The following is a 25,199-nucleotide window of genomic DNA, read 5'->3' as shown; positions in this document are numbered from 1 at the left end:
CCTACCCCTGACCCCACCCTCCATCACCCACCCTTCTTTCCAGTCATTCTTCACTGAACCATCTGGCCTTTCAGAAGTCATGGTGACTGACTGTGTGTGTGTGTGTGTGTGTGTGTGTGTGTGTGGGTGGGTGGGTAGTTACCATGCATAATAACGCATCTGCTCCCGTTTGTAACGGCCATCAGATTTTTTATTGTGTGTGTTTGCATGTGTGTTTGGGTTAGTTCCATTAAAAATGTATGAACAAGTGGACAAACAGCCTGTCGAGGATGCTGACTCATACAGACCCACACTCACATCAAGCACATCAAACACCTCACAGTTTGGTGAATACAGAGGTGAAGCTGGGGAGGCTGGATGAGAATTCTGAAGCACATTTCGATTGGTGCCTGACATCACCAGCGTGAGGAGCCCAGAGAAGAACACAAACACAGAAGCCTCTCATGTGAGATGACCACAGCTGTTCCAATGTCGGCTGGACAGGGTGTGTTTATATGGGACGCCAACAATCATAGTAAGATGCTAATTTCCAAAATGATGTGTTCAGGGTCAGCTTTAAGGATTGCATGGCATCGTAACTCTGGTGAAGGCTTCTTGTTTTAGTTCATACCTTCGTCACAGATGACATGAAGAGTGTTTGTAGGCAGGGAGAAAACGTCAAAATGTGGAAACAATGACTGGAGGCCTTTACACACCAGGATATGATGGATAAACAATACGAAAAGTTACTTAAAATGATGGATTCAGCATCATCCAGTGATGAATGATATTGTCATCCTCCTCCTGACTCTTCATTGTATGTTAGCTGACCTGGTTCACTGTCTCCACCACAGTGTGTGTATTTGTGTGTGTGTTTGTGGAGGAGCTGAGCCCCGCCCTGGCTTAAACATAGAGAGGAGAGGAGAGAGGGGAGAGGTGACCAGCGCTGTCCTTGAGCTCATTGTCTGTTATTTATGTGTCCTCTGTTATACAATACAGGGTGATGAGAAACACCAAGCCCGTCTTATATACAACAAACCTGCATTCATAATTACGCCGTGCTGACAAACATAATCGCTGCCTGGATTGCGTTCAGAGACGATGTTTATATGAGTGAATGATGCACTACATTTATGTACTGCACTGGAGCCCGGGACTGTGACACCAGAATCCAGGGATTCTGTCCACACCGTGGTCAGCTTTAAGCAACAAGAGCACTTCAGTTAAGGTTGTGACGTCTGTTCCGCGCAACATGATCAGCTGATGTCTTTGTTCCTGGTGTGAGAGCTCCGAAAAAGCGCCCCTGGTGAGTAAATGTCAATATGACAAATAACTGTGAGACAAACTATTGAGCTATTGAGACAAACAGCAATATCATAGCCCGGCCGGCCATCATCAGTTAGTAATCTTTGTGTTGTGTACACTCGGAAATGAAGGAAGAATGGTCTGATTGCACGCACACACAAACATATCATCGCTGCATGGGGTGAGCAGAGGGTTGATCAGGACGGTAATGAAGGAGGCTTGTTTAAATTTCCTGTGCACTGATTGGTAACAGCCTTCTTTATTTAGACCCAAGATTAGACACACACACACACACACACACACACACTCCCTCACCAACACACACTTTGAGCCCTCTGCTGCCTGAACCTGAGACACTTCATCCTCTCCTTACGCTGTCTGTTTTCACCATTAGCTCCGGTAAAATCCAACAAGCTACAAAATGATTTGTTACAGCAGCAAGATTTGCTGTGAGGGGTCTCTGTGGGGTAGAGTTCTTTTCAGTCAGGTGAGGGGGGGGTTAAGGGTTAAAGGCCACTGGAAGCGGGTATGTAGCAGTTTAAGATTGTTCTGAGGGAGAGATGAAGGCTACTTTGATGGGTTAGTTTGAGGTTCTCAGTGTTTTTAAGGTGGGGTTTAGAGTTACGAGGAATCTTTTTCAGCGGGGGTTGAAAGTTTGAGGGTATTTTGAGGGAATATTTTGAGGCTTTGAGGAAGAGTTAAAAGTTTTTAGATGTAGTTTTAGAGCTAATTAGACAGGGTATGTGGAAGGTTAAGGTTATTTGACGGAGAGTTAAGGGCTTAAGGATATTTGAAAAGGCTTAAGGGTTATTTAAGGAGGACCTTTTGACAAAAATGAAACCTCTTAGTCATATTTACTGGGATAGTTTGAGATGTGGAGCTGTGTCGAAGTAGGAGGGCTTGAGGCGGGCCAAGAGCAATTCTGAGAGCTAGCCGGGGGTGAAGAGATAAAAAGACTGGAGTCACTGACCTGTGACCATGCAGCACGCTTTCACCTCAAACACACACACACACACACGCACGCACACACTTCCGACATCCATGCTTGACCTCTACACACTTACTCCGAACAACCACTTCCAGATGTATATAACTCCATAGATGGAGTTATGGGATTCATACACAGAAGTAACACGTAATCATTATGCTGCACAAAAACATACACAGAGCATTTAGTGACTTGCAGGGTCAAAATGTGTGTTTGGGGTAACATTTTTTTTCCAGGTGTGTGTGAATAGCACTGCACGTGTGAGGGAGCTGTGTGACGTCTGATAATTGTCCTCACATGAGGTCACTTGAGTCGGCATCGGCGCGGAGGTCGAATCGTCAGCAGATGGAGTTTGCTCGTTTCTTGTGGAGACGCATCTGTTTTATTTACCGTCCAGCAAAGAATCAGAGCTAGATCGTTGGTTACATCCAGGAAATAATCGGACGATGGCAAAAAAGGGTGTGACACACATCACCCACCTTCTCAGACTCAAGCCCAGAAAGCAGGACTTTCTCCCAAGCTAAACATTAAAACTGTTTGAATACATGAAGAAGATGACAACTACAAAGGCCAGGAACTGATTGGAGAGCAAACCAAACAAATGGAGTGTAAAACTCTTTGTTTTGGCCGACTGGAGCAATGGCTCCACTTCAGATGTCTCAATTTACTGGTACAAATCAACATTTCCAGCTGGAACTGGACCTCACGGACAAAACAACCATGGACATTGCTTCCATCTGTTCTGTGATCATTTCTACACCAGGCCGATGGTTCAGAGACAGCATGGCTGTGGAGTTTGTGGTAAAACCTCAGCTGCATTTACCAGCAGTTAGCTAGGACCATTTAAAAAGAAAAACAAACAAATATATATTTAATTTTAGAAATCATAACTGATTTTTCCTCATAAATGACTTAAAACATTTTCCTTGCAGATATATTACAAACATGCGCATACGCACATATCAGAGATCAACAGGCCAGAAAGAGACACGTAGGTGAGAAGGGTCTCAAAGTAAACAGTATGATTAGAGACACACACACACACACACACACACACACACACATACACACACACACACACACACACACACACACACACACACAGCTCAAACTGTTGAGGAGCTGGTTCCATTCTTGACCTAATTTCCATCACCGATCTGCCAGCATCTTGTTCAGTTTGGCTCACAGCCACGGCTCCATATGCTGTTGTACTGACAGAGGAGAGGTATCAAATTATGCAACACCCTTCCTTTCACAGTGCAAAACACTGGCAAGAAGAAAAAGTCTGATAAGATGCTCTTGAGTTGCATTTTGGGAAACGTTGGATCTAATGACTTTGGAGATAGACGCACTAAACTACTAACTGTAAACTGCTAACTCTTTAACCATTACCATTAACTACACTAAAAACCGCAACCCATAACTCTTAATAAAGATAATTACCCGACCGGAAAGTACAATACTAGAGTCAGTTATTTATTGCTATTTTAATTTGAACAAGCCGCACGTTGAACCTTTATCCCATAGTGGCAAATACATCAACAACTGTCAAGTGTTTTTTTTCTCTCATGAAATGTCATTAAATGAACCGTCTTTGCTTTCAAAATAAAAACTCACTCAGACAAGTTAATCTGAAGTGCATCCCAGACATTGGTTATACTGCACAGGACCAGGACTCAGACACACACATTATATACTGTCATGCACACACAGGTGTGCATGGCCATATGGACATATAGCCATAGTTGCAGTCATAAGCCATTCAAACCTGCGCACATACGCGCAGCTCGCACACACAGCTCGCTGACTCTGGTGAGGAAGATGATGGTAATGATGATGGGACTTCCAGACTTGGACATAAGAGCTGGCTCGCTGCTCAACTGTGACGCATTGTGACTTGAGATTTATAATAGCTTGACGTCAGCACCCCTCATACACTTCCCGTTAAGAAAGGTGAGCCTGCAGTGTGTGTGTGTGTGTCTGTGTGTGAAATAATACCATTTATGCTGCTACATCCCAAAGATTTGAAGCCCAGTTGAGATTGGCTTCCTTGCATCTCTCTCAGCGTTTTTTTTGCTTTGTTTTGTTTATTTCCAAGCATTTTTGAGGCTTACAGAAGTATTTAACTGTGGGTCGTATGGCACTCACTTAATGTAAAGAATCTGGTCATTGTATTGGTCCTCATACTCTGCACATTCCACATTCTGCAAACAAAACCAGCTGTGAAAAATCTACATTTCAATTGCAGTATTTTCCCGTAATAGAAGAGGATCAGACAGCCAAATCTACATATTTATACCACATGGTACATCACTGTATTACATCCAAATGGAGGAGTGTAGGAGGTATTCCCATATTCCAGCTGGTAGTACTGCATTGTGTTTGATGACTCCATATGTTCCATATGGAAAGCAGGCACGAGCCCAGTTCAAAAGCACACACGTGTCACCAAGTCGTTGTGCTTGCTACTGGATGTGTTGAGGAAGCAACGCTGCGTGTCTGTTGGTCGTGCTGATACACTGCAGCCTCTTGTAACGCAGTCAGCAGGAGGTCTAGGATCCAGAAGAATTCCTCCAGTCCTCACCCACTTATGCAGCTTGATGGCTTGAAATTAGGGAAGGTGCAGAATTCATGGTTTTCAAACACTTTACCTGAAGGCCAAAGACACATAGTGACTTATTGTGATTTCATCGTGGTTTTGCGGCCCCCGGTTTGAGTGTTTTGTTCACTCTAACCAGTCACATCAACCTCAGCTGGTGCAGGCAGCTGTTGTCTGTGAAATAGCTGTGATAAACAAACTGTACACTATCTACTCTGCAGCGAACAGCAGGCAGACACAGTTAGCGAGTAGCTCTTGAGCATAGTGGAGCATTTAGCAGCTAAACAGGAGTTGGTAGAGACCAAAAGCAGAGCTAAAAGAGTGAATATTGGACTTACATTCATGGGGCGGACACAAATATGACTGCAAATGAATGTTGATTCATGTGTGCTGCATGTGGAGCATCATAACACGCTTTATGAACTTCGCAAGGCCATTATGTGTCACTGTCTGTTGACACGAACGCTTGCTTAATGAGCATAAAACTGCACTAATCAATCTAGGTCTTAATGACATAATTTCTGGCAGAAGTCACACACAGATTACCAAAGAGGCTCAATAAACCACTGACATGTGGAGCGAATTTGGCTCCAGATGAACTAATTCCTGCTGTTTAATCCAGTTCCAGTTCATGACTCTTCCTCCGGGTAGTGTTTGCATATGTTGCCTCGCCTCTACACTTTACAGAAGGAAGGACATAGTGAACCATCCTTGATAAGCACCACTGGACACCAAAGTCATCAAGATGCGTCTTTCACAGTGGCGGTTCTAGACCAATTTCACTGAGGGGGCCTGGCTGGGGCCAGGGGTTTTGATAGAGGGGCACATTAAACCCGCGGCAAAAAAGACAAAGATTCGAAATCTTATTTGACTTTTTATTTTCATAAAACTTGTTAAACCATTGCAGTCATAACGTTACAGTGACGATGAAAAACAGTATAATAGTCACAGTATTACTGAATTAAGTGCTGATTTTTCCCAATTTTAAAAGGCAATGTCTTATATATTGTTCCTGTTAAATAAACATTAAAATAAAAAGGGATATAAAAAAAAAAGTTACACACAAAACATATAGTGTTCTTTTCAACATCACATACCTGATGGTCCAGTGCTTGTAGATGCACAAATATTCTCTGTCTGTGTCTCACACTCCGCCTGTATCTCAGTCTCAGCTTCCTCACCCTCAGGATCTTCATCTGTCTCTCTTTGCTGCTCTGTGCCCTCTCTCTGAAAATCAGTGTCTCCCATGTCCTCTGACTCTCCCTCTCTGGCGCTCTCAACTTGCTCCTCTTCAGCTCTCTCACCACCATCATCTGGCTCTGTCTCAATGTCTGCATCATTTTGTGTCTTTTTCGTGTAGAAATAGGACGTAATGTCCTTTTTTCTCTTCATTTTTCACTACAGACAAAAAGCAATTAAGAGGAATTACACTTCAGCAACCCTACTGTTGCGGGCTTGCTTGGTTTTGTGTTGTGATAACGTACGTTAAGGATAGTAACTAACGTTCGCTAGAACCATACAATCACCTTAAGATGACATTAACACCTGGTGTTCTGGCAGGATGCTATTATAATTCATAAAGTTAGCAAACAACATTTCTTTACCAGAAGTCTTACCTTGACAGTGTAAGATCGTTCGTCGTTGTGGTAATCTTCGGACTGCTTCACATGTTCGCGCTCATTTTTTTTCAGTGGTGCAGCGCACTAAAGGGTCCGACTAGAATGTTAAGCCATGCACTTTAGTTCCACCTTCGACGTCGGCGACTCGGCGCTACTGTATAATCTACGTTCGGAGGGGGGGCCACAGGGTGGTCCAGAATCAGTGCTACAGGGGCACTGGCCCCTGTTGGCCCCTCCCCAGAACCGCCACAGGTCTTTCACAAGTGTCACGCTTGTACCTATCAACAGTAGTTGTTTAAAGTAGGTATGGTTGCCAGGTGGGGTTAACCTCCCACTCTCCTTGGGGAGCAGGGAGTAGTCTGCAAGCATACACAATGGGAATGAGTGACACTAAATAAGTACATAAAGAAGGGAATCAGTAGAGGTTGCCAGATTGGAGAGCATGGCCATGAAGCACAGTGGCTTACCTTTGCAGCATCTAAACACTTTGCAGGAAAGCTGTCACTTCAGAACCTCACAAACAGCCCAGAATATGCTGTTTGTACATCAAACTGCAACAACAGGTCACACACACACACACACACACACACGCACGCGCACACACACACACACACACACACATCTGTAATGTCATATTCTCATGAATGTACACAATCAAATCCAGAACAGCCGTTCCTCATGAGTCGCTCCACCTTGTTTTGCTTGACAGAAAAGTATGTGTGTGTGTGTGTGCATGAGTGAGGAATAAGTCTTCGTGCGTGCTGAGGGGTGTGCAGGTTGGCTGCCGTTTTGACCGGCGTGCCTCGAATACCAGCCTTTTTCTGGGAATGGGGAAACACGCTGAATCAAAACAGGCTGGCCAGCGCACACACAGTCGTGCCTTTTCATCCCCTTTCTCTGCTGCCGCACCGGCACACACTGGCGGCCTTGGTGCAGGAAAGTTAATCCACGTCGCCGACCTGTTAGCCCGCTGACACAGCTGAGGTTTCCTCCGACTGATCACAGAAATTCAGTTTCCCTCCCTTGCTTCTAGATAGATAGATAGATAGATACTTTATTCATCCCCAAGGGAAATTCACTGTCACTGTTCATTGATGATTTGGTCTCACAACGCCCCATGATAAACACAAATTTTAGACTCAAACACACATGAATTTCTCTTTTTTAAGTCACACGTCCGAGAGCGAACTTGTGTCCATTCACCTCTTTCCATTCACTGGCCCCCTAAAATTAATGTCATGCTCACTCTGAACATACCTTAAAGCTGCACTAATCTAATGTTGTAATGTCTTTAAGATCATTGTTTTGGTTTTGTGACCCACATCTTTACTGTGTTATCACCGCTATGACAGCTGTTTTCAGTGTAAAAAAGCTTTGATAAGCCAATGACCCAACCCAGCATTTGAAAGCTGTTTCTGCATTTGCAACCTTTCCAAACAAAGCAGCCACTGGCTACCATCTTTGTTTTTGGGATAGGAAACAGAATCGCACCTTGAGAAGCACGTTAAAAAGCTTTTTTATCTCGCAGCGGATGGAAGTAAATGGTCTTTAACGACCTTCTTGGTGTTTTAAAGTATTTATCTTGTAGAGAAACGGATGTGTCGTTCTTTGGAAAGCAATGCTAATTTTAATACATGGAGGCACAAATGGGCTAAACAGAAACACAACTCCAAGTAACTGATAGTATCGCTCTTCCGTCTGCTGGATGTGTAAATAAACAACAGTTTGCTAACATGATTGCTATCACAACTTTATAAGATTATGATACGTCAATGGTGTGTTTGCATCTTGTGTCTCCAAAGAAAAAAAAAAAAAAAAAACATCATTCCTGCTTTAAAGGCAACTGCTCTTACATATGTGCATTTGAGTTTCTTTTGAAATAGCTCTGGCCGTTCTTCCTCTGTTTCTGTTTAGGTTTTGTTTCTGCTTTCTTTCAGCCAACACAATATACAGGACGGAGATGAAGGGCAATTACACCGGGCTTGTTTTGCTTTAGCAAATAGATACTTCTTTCCAGTCGTCCGTTTCTTTGTTACATCTCCAAGGTTAATGACTACTTTTGATCCACATCCAGGGAATCTCTGCACATCATTTTGTTGGAGGACATCTCACATTATCTGCACTCGTTTTCATCTTGACATTTGCCAGAGTGACAATTTGGCTCCTTAAGCACTATGAGATTGAATCAAGCATGTTTGATGATTGTGAAGACTTCTCCGATGAGGTCAGGAGCACAGGAGGTCAGTTCAACAGGGGCACGCCTAGTCTGTCACAACAGGGGCCATGCAGGGCGCCATGATGACGCTGCTGATGTGTGGAAACTGAGAACCCTTCTTGATCTGGCAATCCAGTGTCCAATGTGCACTTGGCCTTTGACAGCTCTAGTTCCTGTAAATGATCAAGATGCTACACAGGGTTGTTGGTGCATGTTGGAAAAATAAAGCGGCTAAAGTGTTGGTTATCACTCCAATTATCGACTTGTGAGTAGTGGTGGAACTGACCCAGGAGTAGCATTTGTCAGAGTTTGGAGAGATCCTGGGTATCTGGTTACCCATCAGCCCCTGACAGCACCACGCTCCACCAGTGGGTTTCCATACAATGAGGACAAGGCTCGCCTTGTGTCAAAACCAAACTATGTGTGCCTTAATCCAATAAGGCAAACTGGAAAGGGGGGATGGGTTGAGGAACTGTTATTTATTCCAAGTCAGTCTCCTGCAATGTGACTCTGTGTTGGTTACTGGGATGACTTGTTTTTGGTCAGGACTTGTGTCTCGCAGGAGGGGCTCAGTTTAGACGATGATGGGATTTAAACATGATACAAATAGAAGGCTGAAACAGCTTTCAGTATTGTGAGTAAGTGCCGTTGCTTTGCAGGAATTTGACAGAAAGTGACTTGTGGGCATATACTCTTAGGCAGTGCTACTGTCCAAATGCTAATAGCATCAGAGTTTTGTGGTCACACCCCAGAGTTCCTCTGAGGATAAGGCTGAGAGTTTATTGGACCAATAGCAGACCATTTATGAATGCAAGCTATACATTGGTAGGATTCGTGATGTATTATTCCTGCAGTTAAAGTTTAGTTCAAGACTCTTTGAAACGTGTTTAGTTTGTGTATTCATCAAGTCTGCATTGCTATGTAAGTCTATCTAAGCACTGATTTTTGTATCATATATAAATGGATCGAAATCATCCTTCTCCCAAACTTGATCTTGAAAACTTGTGCAATGTAATTTCAGATGATCCTGGGGAGGATGAACCCGAACAGGTACTCCTGGATAGTTTTCCACTTCGACTCTTCTCAGGGAAGACACACACCTGGTACCAAAACAGACCCTGGCCTGAGTACTCTGTACTATATCGCCGAAACTGAATTTTAAGTGTCACCATTATGGACATGCAGCCAGTAAGCATGTCAAGACCATCGGGGCCATTGCCAGAAGCCCCAGCAAAACTCCACTCAACTCACATTTTTTTGACAAGCGACCAACCAAGCTCTACAGAAGTTTTTAAACAAGAAAATCACAAAATTCCGCGTTTTATTTATTCATTCAAGAGTTCAGTTACACTAAATTCCTGTGTCCTCAGCGGTAGGTTTGCTGCTAAGACGACAGTGCTCCTGTGCAGAGCTCGTCATGGGCAGGTTGTAAAATGTATGAGAGCGTGTTTGATATTTTTGAAGTATAAAACATAATGTGTTAACATGGCTAGCTCAGGAAGAAGAACATCTCACTAGGGGAAGGGTGTTATTACTTTAAATTAAAACCATGGATGTTTCAAAGCCAGCTTTCTTTGGCCCTCGACAGAATGTGTGTATGAGGAAATGCGTGTGTGTGTGTGCGTGTGTGTGTGTGTGTGTGTGTGTGTGTGCGCGCTCAGTGGGGTGTCTGAATAACATGACAGGTTGATGGCTGACCAGGGCAGCGAAGGGTCCAAGTTATTACAGTATCTCAATCTCTATTAGATTTAATCTCAGTCAGGGGGCCAAACGCTGATGTCACTGTTGACTTTTATACAACAGAGCCAAACCAACATCTCTCCAGTATGAGATTCCACTGGGATCACACACACACACACACACACATCACAGCATACTGTAGAGAAGTGTGTGTGATGTGCACACTAGAAGGCACACTTGCATGAAGAATGTACTGAGAATAACAGCACATGCTATTTCACTGTAATCCATCCATCCTTTCATCGCTCATCATTTCAACACACACATGCTCGCCACACACTCCTCCCTCCATCATCATATCTCCCCCTGATAAGAGTCTCGTAGCTCAAGCAGAAATCCTCCCACTGGATTTCTCCACTGCAATTAGCTGGCACAATGAGCAGTGTGTGAGGAATGCCACCTTCCTTTAGCAGTAAAAACACCCCAGAGCCGACCTGCCTCCTGTGCTCAGCCGTGTTTGTCTGCCATTGTTATTTTCACATTGGCGAAGTGGGTTTTAATGGAGATAAAATCTGGAGGGTTTTTGGGTTCACTTTAGCCCGCTGTTTGTTTTGACAGGCCTGTCTGAAGCAATTGTCTCCAACCACAATCTGTGTGTGTGTGTGAGTGTATGTGTGTGTGGCCCCTTGCTGCCTGTTGTGCTGAACTCAAGGCTCTTTGTTCCTGAGGAAATAATATGTAAGACCATTGGATGCCATACTGTGAGCTAAAGATGCATTTAAAAGTGTAAAATTAAAGCAGGACTCTCCATTGGCGGAGTCAGGCACTTTGTTCATCCAGTCCACCCCGACTGTTCCTCTGAGGACTGATTCGACGTGTTACTGTCAAAGATGGTAGTTTTCCAAAGCTCTTAGACGAAGGCATGCACCGAATGGACATCAAGTCACATTCAAACTCTAAATGCAACCATTTTGGGACCACCAGTGCATATTGTAGTGCAGTTTTAATCATGAATTACATGTTTTAAATCTGAAAAATGACTTTAAAAAAACATTTTGGCATTTTGGTATGTGTCGTCTAAGGGACTTACATACATGAGGATGATGCAGTGAGACAGTGAAAAGCTATAAGTGCTTTGATGCACACACACATGCACATTCCCAATAGGACTAGGTCAGTTAGAGGCAGTTAGAGGAACATAATGGTGATTATCCTTTAAGGAAATACTTTTTTACCACCCTCTACCATTCTGTGGTTCTCTGTGAACTGGTGGAACTGAAAGGTGAGCTGGGACATTATTCTTTCTCTCCACACTGTTCCCTCCCTCAGTCTCATGTTGCTCTCTGAAAAAGTGCAGCCCTGACAAAAAAAGAAAAAAGAAAAACACAGCATTGGGTAGCCCCAGTCTGACTCCCCCCCCCCCACCCTCCTCTTCCTCCTCCTCTTCCACTGGTGGCAGATGGGATATTGAACTCAGACTGGCTCTTGCCCCTGGGGATGGGGGGAATCAGCAGCTTATGGTAATGGGGTATAATTAGGAAAGCTAGCCTCTTACTCTCCTTTATTGTTTCTGCCCATCTCGCCCGTATGTGGCAGTGCTTGACTAAAACTGGCTAAGACCAATCTTAAGGCATTTTGAGGTTATAGGATTTGAGGTTATAGGATGTTGATAGCCCAAACTGTGGCAACAGTGCAGGAGTTTTGCAGAGTCATTTGCATTTACATGATTTACTCCAGAATAACATCCAATGTGTCCAAAAGTGAACTCAACTTCAATGTGTAGATCATCAAAATTACAAGAATTGTAAAGAGGTCACAGGTCAAAGCCTTAGTGCAGTTATTAATCACCTGAACATGACTGAAGGAGATTTCCTGTTTCTGAAAAGTCATTGTTTAAGACTGCTACTATAAAGTATGGTCTCAGTGGAGTAGTTTAGGTTTTGATATAGTGGGAAAATGGATATGTGTCTAGCTGTGACTGAACTGAATAAAGAAATGAAAAATAGTGTAACCAGCAAGATCTCTGGAGTTAGGAAGTCCCAGCTCTCTGAGATTCTGAAAGCCGTCTTTTTTTCATGAGGAGTGAAAATGCTGCATTCAAGTGCATTCAGGTAAATCTCAATTTGAAAAACTGTGCAGTTCATGTGCCATAGCTAGATAGAGCCTGCACTGAAGTGAACCATCTATTTTCTTGTATTGGAAAGAATGAGGAAGAAAAAAAAATCCAAACCAGACAGACTTGTTATTGTTTGCAGCTGGTGTTATTGTTTTTGTACTATTACTATAATTATCAATAACATTAATTTGCACAATTCAAATATGTTACATTATATTAGTTATGGTATTATATTATATATATCACATGTCTCCATTGTAAACTACATTTTTTTTTTAACAGAGTGGGCTACAAGAACGACTTGATGTAGTAGTAAAGCATAAAAATTGCGGTAAAGTGGTAAATCCATAAATCGGGTGAAGTTCCCTAGTTTCCGATTGTTTTTAAATGCATCCTAACCATCCATGCAGGCAGTTTGCAGGAGGGAGAGCGAGTGGGATAGAGAGTCATTTGGAGAAGAAGAGGGGAGGAGGAAAGAAGGGAAAGGAAGGAGGAGGAGTAGAAAGATCCGGAGAAAAAGTTTGAAAGGAAAAGAGAGACGTTTCAGTGGCCGGCCCGGTAGAAAAGGAATAAGTGGAGGTTGAAAAGTGAAGACACAAACGGTTTTAAGTCTCTTCGTGTGGATTTTACTGCTGCCGGGGAGCCGCTGGGCACGCGCCTGCTCCTGTGTGTCGTTGGGCGGATTAGATGAGTTTGACTTCACGATGAGGAGCGACCCTGTTCTGTTCACTTCCAACAGGGGTGAGTGGCTCAACCTGGGGCTTTTTCTGACCTCGAAAAATCACTGTACAGTTGGTAGTTGATGGCTGGCTGCTGTACAAGGTGATTAAAGCGCGTGTCAAGAGATTACAGTGGCAACTATGCTGCATTTTACGGAGCATCCGCGTGATATCCAAAATACACCTACGAAAGTGTGTTTTTTTCATGAGCTGCTAGCGTAGAGTTCGTAGTGACCATTTGCACCTTAACTCTATATTCCCACCTCGTTTGTTTGGCTAATAGTCGCTAACGGCGTTGGTTTGGCTTTGGTTTAGTCATTTGTCATAGCACCTTTTCTATTTTGAATCCTCTAATTGTGCTGGAAGGTCATTTTTCTTCCATGTACTGTAATACTTAGTCTAATTCAAATGGCATTTTGCGTCAGAAGTAATGATTTGAATACAAAACCTCATTATAACATTGCTGTAGTCTCAGTATTATTACATGCTTGTTAATATGATGGGATTAGTAGTATGATGCAGTATCATCGCTCCAAACACACGCGCACATCCGCACGCGCGCACACCCACGCGCCCTGAATATATTACATTGGCTGAAGCTTCATTTAGAGCACATCCACGCGACTCCCAGATGCTGTTTTGTCAACAGTGTGCTGATAGAACAAACTTTTTTTGTGTGTGTGTAGAAACTAGAGGAGCCAGCGGTGAGTGTCAGCAATAAAAAGTGGAGCAATGTTTATAAAAGGTGGGCTAGTTCTGCAGCAGAATGGAAGGGGGGGTCAGAGGGAGGGAGTCAAGGACCAGAGACTGTGGAGAGACAGTTGGCTCTTGACAGTGTCATTGGGGTTGTGGTTGGTTGTCAAGTGTCTATGCAGAATGAACTTCATGCCAAACTCCATTCAATCATCTGGTAATTTAAGGTGGCTTTACTTTATGCAAGAATGCATGCCTCATAAATGTGGAGCAGGAGCTTTTGGGACTTCTGTCTTAAGGGGCTAAAACTTTAAGCTCTGCATTCCATGTAGCACTTAGACTGATTAAACTGAAACTGTTGGCTTAGTTAAGGCTGCTCATTGCTGCTACCTACCACAGAATTTGGTGGAATGATCATATTCTTAACAGGAGTTATGAAAGCTTGCATAACACACTGAAGAATATGCTTTGTTAGATAGTGCTCAGGTTAGATTTCATCTGGGAATTTCACTGCAACAAAACAACAGAAATGGCAGCATCTTTTAACAGAGTGGATGTCCTCCTTTACCTTCACTGACCCTCCAATGTGAAAACTAATGTTTTCTCTCTTTCTGCATTCAAGTTGTCATAATCTTATATCCTGACATACCCCCTTTATGACGTATTGTGCAGCAACTCACTTGAAAGGCATCTAGCTGCTGCTAACGTCAGCTTTTTGTATATTGTTTTATCATTTCAGCTTTTTGACATAGCCCACTGTTATGTAATCTCATCCCTTGTTTTCTAGCATTGTGACCTTAAAACACAGTCTGGTTTTCATTACCTCATCGTTGCTAGACAACAGATCCAGATACATCAACAACACATTATCTTGCATGCTTCACTGAAAAATGAAATAAGGAATCAGTCCAGTTCTTAAATTAAATCTCTGCCGCCAGCTACAGATGGAGCTACACTCTTCACCTTATAGCTTTGGCTGACCTGTGAGATGGAAAGCCAGGGGTTCTGTCCTTGTCCCCACATGGCCTTGATTTGAACAATAAAAACTTTCTGGACTTGCTAGTATCCACAAGCAGGAAAAAGGTAGGCCTAACTCAGTCAGTGTAACTCAGTCTGACCACCGTTCTGGTTTTGGATTCGACCTCTGTGTCCACTTGAATGCTAATGGGATCCACCTGAACAGCTCTGTAAATTAAAGTTATTAGAAGCATAGCTGTTCATCTGCTTAGTTTATTTTCTATCAGATTTCCCAGCTCAACTAAAGCTGCCAGTGCCCAGTCAGATATTACACAGTCCAGGTCAACATTGGGGTAACTCCACACTGTTGCCAGAGGTTTTCTAACATGATCCTGGAATGACAACGCAAATGCTCCATATCTCTAATTTCTCCAGCAGTGAACGGAGTCCTTCAATAACAGGACCTCTTCTAGCAGCTGCAGGGTATCAGGTAGCCCAGTGGCGCTTCTCTGCCTGGCATTTGGTTTGGTTCTGACAGACATCCATTGTGTAGACGGGTTGTAATCACATCTCAGCAGCACATGAGAATGTAGCAGATCATGTTTTGGTTTTGGATTTGGATAAGTGTTTAACTAGTGTTGAGTTTAAGACGGCCTATGTGTAGGTATGTAGTACATGGTAAACCTAGTTTACCCAGTTATGTACAGATTTTATTTTCTTACATTTATAGGAATCAGGAAAATACCTTATAGAGGGAAAGACTTTTTTTAAATTCTGAAGCCTCTAATCACAACATAGTTTCACTTTTAACTATTTCCATGCTCATAAATATACTAGTGATAATAGTAGTAGGTAATAGTATGTTCTGATCCAATCAGAATGTCGGTACCTTGTCTATCATGTGAAATCAGGGGTGCAGTCTTACCTCAAAGTAGGCAGGGAAATTCAGTAGCACGACCTTGTGAAATATGTGTTGATCTGTGGGTCAATAATGTCAATGTTCCCAAACATGAACTCTGCAAAATTGTCTGCCCAAATTCACTCTGCCTCAACAGTCTTATTGGTTCCATTGAAATGAATTGGTTGCCATCCAAACAAAATGTTTAAGCCCAGTTCATGTACTGGTCTGTTGGACCCTGATTTTCTTTTCTCTCCCCTTCGACTCAAGCTGGTGGTGGGAACACAGCAAGATACTTGAGTTGAGTTAAGGATCCCTTTCAGCAAGTCCTTGCTCAAGGGCTCCTCTGCTTAACAGGGTGCCATGTTTTGGGGGCAAAAATGCACAAGTGTTTAACGTGTTCATTACTATTTATTATTGCAGCTTTCCTCACAGAAACCCTGAGTTGACAAGCAATTAATTGGGGCGTGTGTGATGTGGTCAGAAGGGGTACATGTTGTCACCGTTCTGGCCCACTTGGCCCATTTGGTTTTGCTTTAGAGTTGGGGGTTGCTTTCCCTCTCCACCTCATTCAGAAAGCCTATTAGCCCCAATGATGATTTAACTTTAAAAGCTTTCATGTGTCAGATATGTGAGCCCCTCCTTTCTCATAGTAGTGGTGGTGGTGGTAGTGGGGGGGGGGGGGGGGGGGGGGGTGGATCCCAGAAGTGGAGAAGAGAGATGAGGATAAATGAGTTTCTAATCTCTCCCTCCTTCCCTCCAAAGCCGACCTGTCAGTAAGATGGCATGAGTGAACAGAGACTTAAATTTCGGGCAGACTAATCATAGCCCTCCCAGCCTTGCCCGTGTCAATATCCATCTGGAAAAACACAGGGAGAAAGATGGGGATCTCGGGCCAAGCTCGAGCACAATTCTAAATACCATGATGCACACCCAATAGGACAGCTTCATATCGTAGGGCCCCACGAATGATATGATGCAGAAAACATTGATGGAATCACAAAATTTCTGTAATGGCAATCATGGGCCCCACGTATGGATTAAACACCACTGCAAACTGGCCTACTGATTTAACATCATTAACCAAGCATTTACGTTTGGACTCCGGTTTCAAAATGTAAAACTAACACTTGAAATAATTCTATTTAATCTTGGAATTGATGTTACCTTGGTAATGTAGGTCCATTAAGAGGGGATCATTTCTGATGAGCCTCACCAGGCGTCTTTAATAGGCTTATAGTAGTAATAGGATGAGCCTTTTAGCTCGTTAGGCTTTCTGTATGTCTTGGACAAAGCTTTTAGGACTACAAAACCAAAACTGCATATGTGGCTTGTCGTGATGGGGCGAGGTGTTGACAAGCTAATCTCCTGGGGTTGATGTAGAATTATGTGAAGGTTCACACAGCAAGAGATCTGTCAGATGAAGGGTCAATAACAACAACAACAACAACACGAACAACAACAACTAAGGTAGAGCTGAGGAGTAGGTTGGGACTAATGGGTACACTTGTGAGCATATAACATGTCTGCATGTGTAAGTTCCATGTTATTACGTGGTGTTCTGACTTGTGTTTGGATCTGTCTTTTGGCCACATGCGCTTACACAAACAGATGCCCATATGGGTGTGTCCAGTACTGGGAGTGCACTGCGGTCTAGTACTATGGGCAGGATATAATGGGGGTTGACAGATGAAAAGGCTTGGAGCTATCAGTCACTGTCAGAACTCTTGAGCATCTGAAGATAAGACACTACTGGCATTAGAACTGAAGAGCGAGTGTTAAGCCGGTTCTATTCAGTCTGTGCTAAGACTGACTTGTCCCTGCAGATCTCAGGCTTTTCTCAGGCTTGGGTATGTATGTTTACAAAGTCTCAGGTTGGATGCATTGCTCTGCAATGACAGCAACATTAAAAAGTAAAATAAAGATAAAGATGCAAATCATAATCGTTGATCCATTTTCTGTCAGTTGATGAATTGGGATCTCACTGGGTTCATTCGGTCGACACCTGATGTACTGACATCTATCTGGTCGATCAGAACGATGCATTCGTAGATTTGTAGTTATTCCAGTGCCCTGCTTATATCTGGGTTATTTCGCTGTGTCATCACTGGATGAGTGAATGATCTCATGATGGCTTTGCAACTTCCAGAAACTCACTTAATGAAAAAAATCTGTACAAAGTGACACTCATTTCTCACACCCATGCAGCTACCATTCCCAGTCCAATCAAGGAAACCACATGTCCTCCATTCCCACTAGAAGATAGAATCCCAGAGCTGGAGCTTCTGTACACTTCCTCCCCTTTACCCCATCTCCCTTTCCTTGGCCTGTGGTTTTTAGCTGAGCACCCTCTAATTATCTTTTTAAAAAAGATACCAAAGGGAGCTTCATCGCTGTCCGCAAACTGCCTTTAGCTGTTGGACAGTCCCTCTTTTCTCACCCTATTTCCTCCTCCTCTCTCATATCTTCTGTAAACCTCCATCAGCACTGCTCTATCCCTCCATCTCTAACCCTTCAGGGTTTTACAGATGTGTATTTGTGGTCAGGGAAACATCTGCTCGTACGGTAAACCACCTGTACTGTTCGATAGCAATCAGCCCCGCTCTGTGATGTTCGCTTGGCACGTCCAATGGAACGAAGAAAACACACAAACCTCATAATTACAGACCTGAGAAATGGGGAGAGAGCGAGACAGCTTGTCTTTCATCATAAACTAATGCAGCATCGCCCGTCCTCTGATCTGTTCATAACTCTCCCTCTCTCTTGGTGTTCGTCCAAGTCGAGGCTTCACAAAACCTTTCTGAAACATTTACGACTAAATGTAATATTGCATGACTTTCTCAACTATTCACCAGCAGTGCTAACCAAGTGTACCAATCTATATGGCTTTTTTCCCACTATAGTAGAATGTGTAGACTCTGAGACAAAAAGAAGTGCGCAAGAAGCTTTTGAGTCATCATAAAAATGAGACGACATGTACAAAAGTCTTCTTTTGTTTGATCAGGAATCAAAAACCCAAACATACAGAGTTGAGACAACCACATGCAGATGCTGCTTTCAGTCCTATCACTTAATCTTCATCGTATAAGGACTTCTTGTCTGTTTGTGGTTTAAAAGCTGAACAAGATTAATGTTGGTCAAAAGGATGAAAAAGGTCTCATTAGCTTTTCTGGACCTTTCACACATGGTGTGTCACACATGGTCACATGGTCTTCATCAACAATGATATTCCATATATAAATGTATAAAACAGAGAAAAACAACAATTCGGGCCATTTGAGAAGCTTGAACTACTGAATATTTGGCATGTTTGCTCCGTTAAACATCTGAAACAATGGAGTCATTTCAGTGGATTAAGAGACTAAGACTAGACTGTTTCAGCTATAGATCGGATTTTTGCTGGAATAGTTCAGACGGACAATAGTTTAATAAATTCTCCTACTATATGCAACAGCTGTCATATTTGTCAGTGTTGTAAACGTAATATGTTTTCACTCATAAAACTTTGTACGTGAGTGTGTGTGAAGGCACTTATGTAATTCATGTGCCTTCTTTGTTTTGGTGGCTCACTGGAGGCAGTAACCATGACAATGCCAGACCATAAGCCAACCTCAATTAACAAAAAACCACCATCTTACTGTAACACTCAGCCCACAATGCAATTAAGTTTCCCAGAACCACAGAAAGTGCTCACCGAAGATGATTGTGTGGTTGGCTCATTAAATGCTTTGGCCTCTCATGCATCTGTTGGCTGCGTCATCAGTCTGTTGCACCTTCGGGAGGTTTCTGCCACCTCCAACAGAGAAGCACGTCAGGTTCCCCGGTTTAGAAGTGGAACAAGTATTGCTACCTGGACATCCTGTGGTGCCTATTTTAGTTTCCCAAACAGACTTAATGTTAGGGTTTAATTTGATCTGGTTTTGCATGCCATAGAGATGACACGCCGTCTTCTGATCTGTCTTCAAATGTGGATTTGAAGATGTTGCTTCACTGTAAGAAATTGTGTCCCCTAATTATACTCCAAAAATAAGCACATGAACACACATGTTTGCATGGAAATGCATGAAGAAATAAAGATGATTTCCTGTATTTGTCACCACAATCAGATTGAGTTGGTTTCAGGGTTGTTTTTAACGCATTTAAATGTCTTTTATCCTTACGCCATGATATTATTTGGTATGTTATTGGTGTTCTAGTGCAGATTGCTTCGGATGTGTCCATGTTGAAGGGACATAAGAAGCATGTTGCTATATAGCTCTAAGCCTTAGTAATGTATTTATTTTTATTTCTATTTTGAATGTATAGCATATGGTTTGGGTTTTTTGCCACCAGGGTTCCCATCATGCCGAGATAGTCAGTATGGAATCAGTCAGCACTGCGGGTTTGGGCGACATTTGAGCTGCGTTTCATTAGTCTGTCTTTGTTTACGTTTTACATAATTTGCAACATAAATGCTCACATGATTTCTGTTTGCATGAACAGACAATACAGTTGATGGTTATGAGGCACGATCTGAAGTTTTAAATAGAACTATTTAAATAACATTTGTTTCTGTTTCTAGTTATGACACTGACAAAAGTGGGTGCTTTTTGTTTTTCATTAAGAAAATGCGAACTGATGGGCGTTCATTTTGGCGTTGTGAGGTGGCAGACCCGCCCAAATCTCACAGACCGTCATATGTTTGTAAACCCTCACTTATCCAAGTAAACTGACAAGAGCCCTTGATGACAGACGATGAGAGGCATGGCTTTGTGACGAAGATGGCTTGTAATTAGCAGGGAAGACATTTTCAAGAGAAAACCCAATGTGTTAACTCAGTGAGAGAAACTGGATTTACTTTAATGATGTGTGTGTGTGACTGTAAAACCACAGATATTTGATGCTTAAATTATGTCTTTTAAGCCTGTGTGTGTGTGTGTGTGGAGACAGATCCTGACCTGAAAGCTTGTCAAATTCCCAGACTAAACACATCCCTGAAGTGTTAAAGACACTGTTGGTAACAAGAAACAGGCACCTGAAACACACACACACACAGTAAGTGGGACAGCATCTGTCAGTGTGCTGTCAATCACAACAGCTGTATTCTGGGAAGAGGGCACAAAACCCTCCTCCCGCTAACCTGGCTAAGCATTTTTGTACTAACAACAACTTTGGAGCCTCAGGGTCTGAAGTTCTCTGCGAGACCTGAACATGACCCCGGTGCTTCACACAAACACACACACACCTCAACCAGGAAAGCCCCCTTTGTTCTGAGCTCCGGGAAGTGTGAATAGCTCACAGTGAAAACATCCCTCTGACCTGTCAAGGTGTTTTTAGTGGGTTTGTATGTGTTTGTGTGTGTGGGAATTAATTGTTTTTTTTGGTTCATTTGTCATGCAAGCATAGTGTCGACACAGCAAATGTGGTTAGAGGCAAATTATACTGCTAAAAATACACGTCAGGTAAATAGAATTGAAAGTATATGTGTGACACGTGTTTAGAAATGTCAGACAACTGAGTTTCGAATCAGAAAAAAATGGATTTCCACTGTTCAAAGTATGCAATAAATTCCACTGCATTGGAAGTGAACAAAGTGAGGGGAAGACTTAACGAAAATGGAAGTGAAGGAGGGAGTTGAATGACAGGGAGAGAGACAGGAGTGGGTTTTTTTAAGAAAGGGCGTGGGTGGTTTGTTTGCACGACGAGGTACTTTTCTGCTCGCCCTCGGGCCTTGTTTGAGGGTGGTCCTCCTCGCTCCGTGCCACTTCATTTTCCCTCGCCGTCTTTGGTGATCTAGAGAGCTTGCTTTAGGTTTTAATGACACACACACACACACACACACACACACACACACACACACACACGCATGCACGCACACACAGACTTCTCTGACCACCCCAGTAGAGGTAAAGCATTGCACAGGTTGCACAAAGCTCTGTGAGACAGTAAATGGAGCAGTTAAGAGCGCTTGGCTGTTCTCGGTGTAGTATAAAAACAGGCACGGTGAAAGTGATGGAGGGTGCGTGCGTGAAGCGAGCAGCTTTACAGTGGGGGTGTGTGTCTGCTTTGAGAAATTGTTCTCCTTTAAATAGAGGCTGACGGACTGGTTGACATGATTGATGATGCGTCCATCTGACCGTGAAGGTTAAAGATGCTTCCAAAGCACTGTGATGATGTGATGCTGTTAAGTGCTCTTACTGTTGCTGCTATTAGAGGTAATAGTGTTCAATGAATGCGGATGACTTAGTGGCTCTTAAATGGATAACTCTGGTTATTACGTTGGATGGTTTTGTAGTTTTGGCCATCTTTCCTACAAGTTATTAGGGCTGAGCAGTACAAAGAGAACATGATGAATGTTTGACCTCCTCAGTTTCATATGCTGAATTTGAATTTCAGTCCAGCAACTCATTTCAGACAAGTTGGGACAGGGCCGATGAAAGTCGGGGAAAGTTGTGGAATGCCCCAGAAACACCTGTTTGAGTGGGGTCTGGTTGTGTGCAGATAAACTGTCCCTGTTATCCGTGTTACGTAGGCTATCGTCTTATGACAGTTTAGCTTTTTACAAGCTTTTTTTTTAAATCTGCATTTATATGCAGGCATCTGTTGATAGAGATCGGGCAAAATGTTGAGTTGTTGCCAAGTTTGAAAGTCAAGTTGCTAATGGGACTGCAAACAACAAGCCGGACATCCATTATCTGTTATCTAGATATCTGCTGGCTACACCGGAAATCCCAAATCACTGGATGTTGCCCCCAGAGGCCAATTCTTTGTCAGATGATAGCGGATGAGTTCTGAGATTGCACATGGTCTACTTCTGTGAATGCTATATTCAAAAAGATAAAAACATAGATACACGTTAGACATCAATTACAACAACTGATTTTCTTTCTTTCTTCTCCATTTGTCTCCACATCACTCCACCATCCATCTCTCCTTTTATCTAACTCTTCTCTGAGCACTGCCTCCTCTTTCCTGGCTGGCTTAACTCTCACTCCCTCTCCCTTGTTCCTCCTCATTGGACTCTACCATCACTCCTTCCATACCTCACTCCCTCTCCTGTAGGATAATCAGATTATGTGAGGAATGTGTGAAAACGGCTGCCTGTCCAGCCTCAGAGCTGCTGTCCAATAGCTGAACCTCTGCTGCCACAATGAATATGAGTTATGGTTGCATTGGAAACCTACACGGCTCTTACAGAATTTATTGTCAAAACACTGAGATGCTCTGATGAAAAGGTTTGGGATGAATCTCCCCCATCATGTGCCAGCTACCAGCAGTCTCACCTGCTGTTGTTTAAGCGTAGATACCTGTGTGATAGGCTGAGTAAATTGTGATCAGATCTGGTATTTGGACATGTTTTGGAGGAGATATAAGAGGTTTGTTGCGTCATCGTACCTGGCGTAAAGGAGCAAGAACATCTAGTCCCTGCCGAAGAGACTCAGTGATGCATTCGAATCCCTAACCTGAGCACGGTTTAGTTTTAGACTGCTGGGACATTTAGCACTTGGGTCAAATCAGTACACCCTCCTGTGCGTCTAGCCCAAATGTTGGCTGAGCTGATTTACTATGATTATGTAAAGACCCTGAACATATCACAGCTGGCCTGGCGGGGGGTGAGGGCTTCAACTTCTGTGGAACCTCGACTTATGACTGCATGTTAGAGCTCTATAATTCTTGTTTAAAAAAAAAGTGCTTCATGAGTAATAAGTAAGATTAAAGATTTTCTCACATACCTCTTGAGTGCATGCAGCAGCTTATATAAAACAATAGGTGTCTGTGTTTTGATACACGTCATCAGCTGGGGGTGCATGCTGTCAACCTAGTATGTATCGTTCGCTGCAAATGTTGGCCTGAGTTGAAGCCCTTATATGTGGGCAAGCATCTGCCTGCTAAAATGCTTAAAGGAGCAATTAAATACCACAACAACACTAAGAAGTTTCATGTATAGTCAGTTGTTTCTGAGCTCGCAGATGTTAAATAAAATAAGCGTATCAGCATTAAGTCCTCTGGCCCCTTCAATCTGCAGTGTGATGTCGTCACCTTCGATGCAATCAGTTGTTGACAGTAAGCTTGAGTTGCACCAAAACAGGTCAGGGTCCCCACTTTGGGAAAGGTGCCTGTTATCTGAACACCTCTACATTGCTGTGCAGAGCGTGGCAGCTCCGAGTCACCCTTATGAACACAATGTGATGCCGTCCGTATCACAACAAGCCCTCTGATAAGGGTCTGCAGTGAAAGACTGCACACGCATACCTCAACTTCTTGCTATATTTGGTTTCCCTCTTGATTGTTTTGCCCTGTGTGGGGAGCCTGCGGTGTATTTTCCACCAGCAGCTGTAATTCAGCTGCAGCGTGCCCGTCAGGTGGGTTGCCTGCTCTGACCCTGCCGAGCAGCTTTCAGCCTGCTGGGTCTCTGCTGTGGAAGAGGCACTGTTTGCTTTATGATTGATGGACTGACTGAAAGCTCTGTTTTCCATCTCTACCTGGCTGCCCACTTGTCTGTTATGTAACTGTGTTTTGCTTTTGTGCAGTTTCTGTTTGAAAGACTTTCCAAATTGCTTCAACAAAAACATACCGTACGTTAGGATTAATTAATTAATTAGGCTTGAGGAATGAGCAAGGGTGTCTGTTTCTGGTGTAGTTTGTAGGTTTGCACCTTGCTCTCGCGCTCTTGTGTCATACTGGTTGTTGACACCGATTTAAAGGGTATTTCTGGTGTATTACAACAAGAAATAAGAACTTTGTGCTCGCCGAGTTAACTGTGGAGTTTACACGCTGACTTCCTGGAACAACCCGCTGCAGAGAGGTGTTGACTCAAGGCTTGAATTTAATGACTTTGGACATAACATAATCAAAAACTGGCAACTTGACTTATAGTGACTTCACTTGGACCTGAGCCTTTCCTCTTGGAATGAACTGAATGTTTAGATAATCTCCACAAACTGTTGGTTTGTTTACAACTTGTCTGATCATATGACAGCTCGTTGCCTGTTGGACTTCCTTGTAGCATTTTTTCCATGTGTCCAGCTGTTCATGAGCTGTTGTGTATATAGTGACAGATGTAATTAATGTCTTCAGTGCCTGAACTAATAACGGCATCCCTGAATATTTATGTTTGTGTTTGTGTTGCAGCAATGGAGGAGTTGGTGTGTGAGCTGCGTCTGTTCCTTGACCTGCTGGACAGGGAGTATCTGAGCGCCGGGGTTCGAGAGAGGAAGATGCACCTTTCCAACATCCTCCACAGAGTCCTCTCAGACAAAGGTGAGATCACGAGACGCACTGCACCATTAGCTTCCTCAGAAACCGTTATCTTTTTCTTAACGTCGCTGACTTGTTGGCACATTCAGAGCTCTCACGTGCAGACAGTTTGGATAGATGTGAGCTCACTGTCAGTGTAAATAAAGGATTTTGGATTATCCTGAGTCACCAGGATTGTTTCTGGGAAGAGGTCT

At 43.2% G+C, this 25,199-nt stretch overlaps 1 protein-coding gene across 2 annotated transcripts in view; it reads left to right on the top strand.

The window, feature by feature from the left end:
- The first annotated feature begins 12,941 nt into the window (after positions 1 to 12,941).
- afap1 (actin filament associated protein 1) overlaps positions 12,942 to 25,199 on the top strand; it is a 50,007-nt gene continuing 37,749 nt past the window's right edge. For both annotated transcript variants that reach the window (XM_076725307.1, XM_076725306.1), the window contains exons 1-2: positions 12,942 to 13,242; positions 24,880 to 25,008. In XM_076725307.1, coding sequence (XP_076581422.1) covers positions 13,206 to 13,242; positions 24,880 to 25,008 — 166 coding nt within the window. In that variant the 5' untranslated portion in view covers positions 12,942 to 13,205. The remainder of the gene's footprint in view (positions 13,243 to 24,879; positions 25,009 to 25,199) is intronic.

This window comes from Chaetodon auriga, chromosome 24 (assembly GCF_051107435.1).
Source record: "Chaetodon auriga isolate fChaAug3 chromosome 24, fChaAug3.hap1, whole genome shotgun sequence".
NCBI classification, from domain to species: domain Eukaryota; kingdom Metazoa; phylum Chordata; class Actinopteri; order Chaetodontiformes; family Chaetodontidae; genus Chaetodon; species Chaetodon auriga.
The sequence above is the reverse complement of the archived record's forward strand: the minus strand, read 5'-3'. Positions and strand labels throughout refer to the sequence as shown.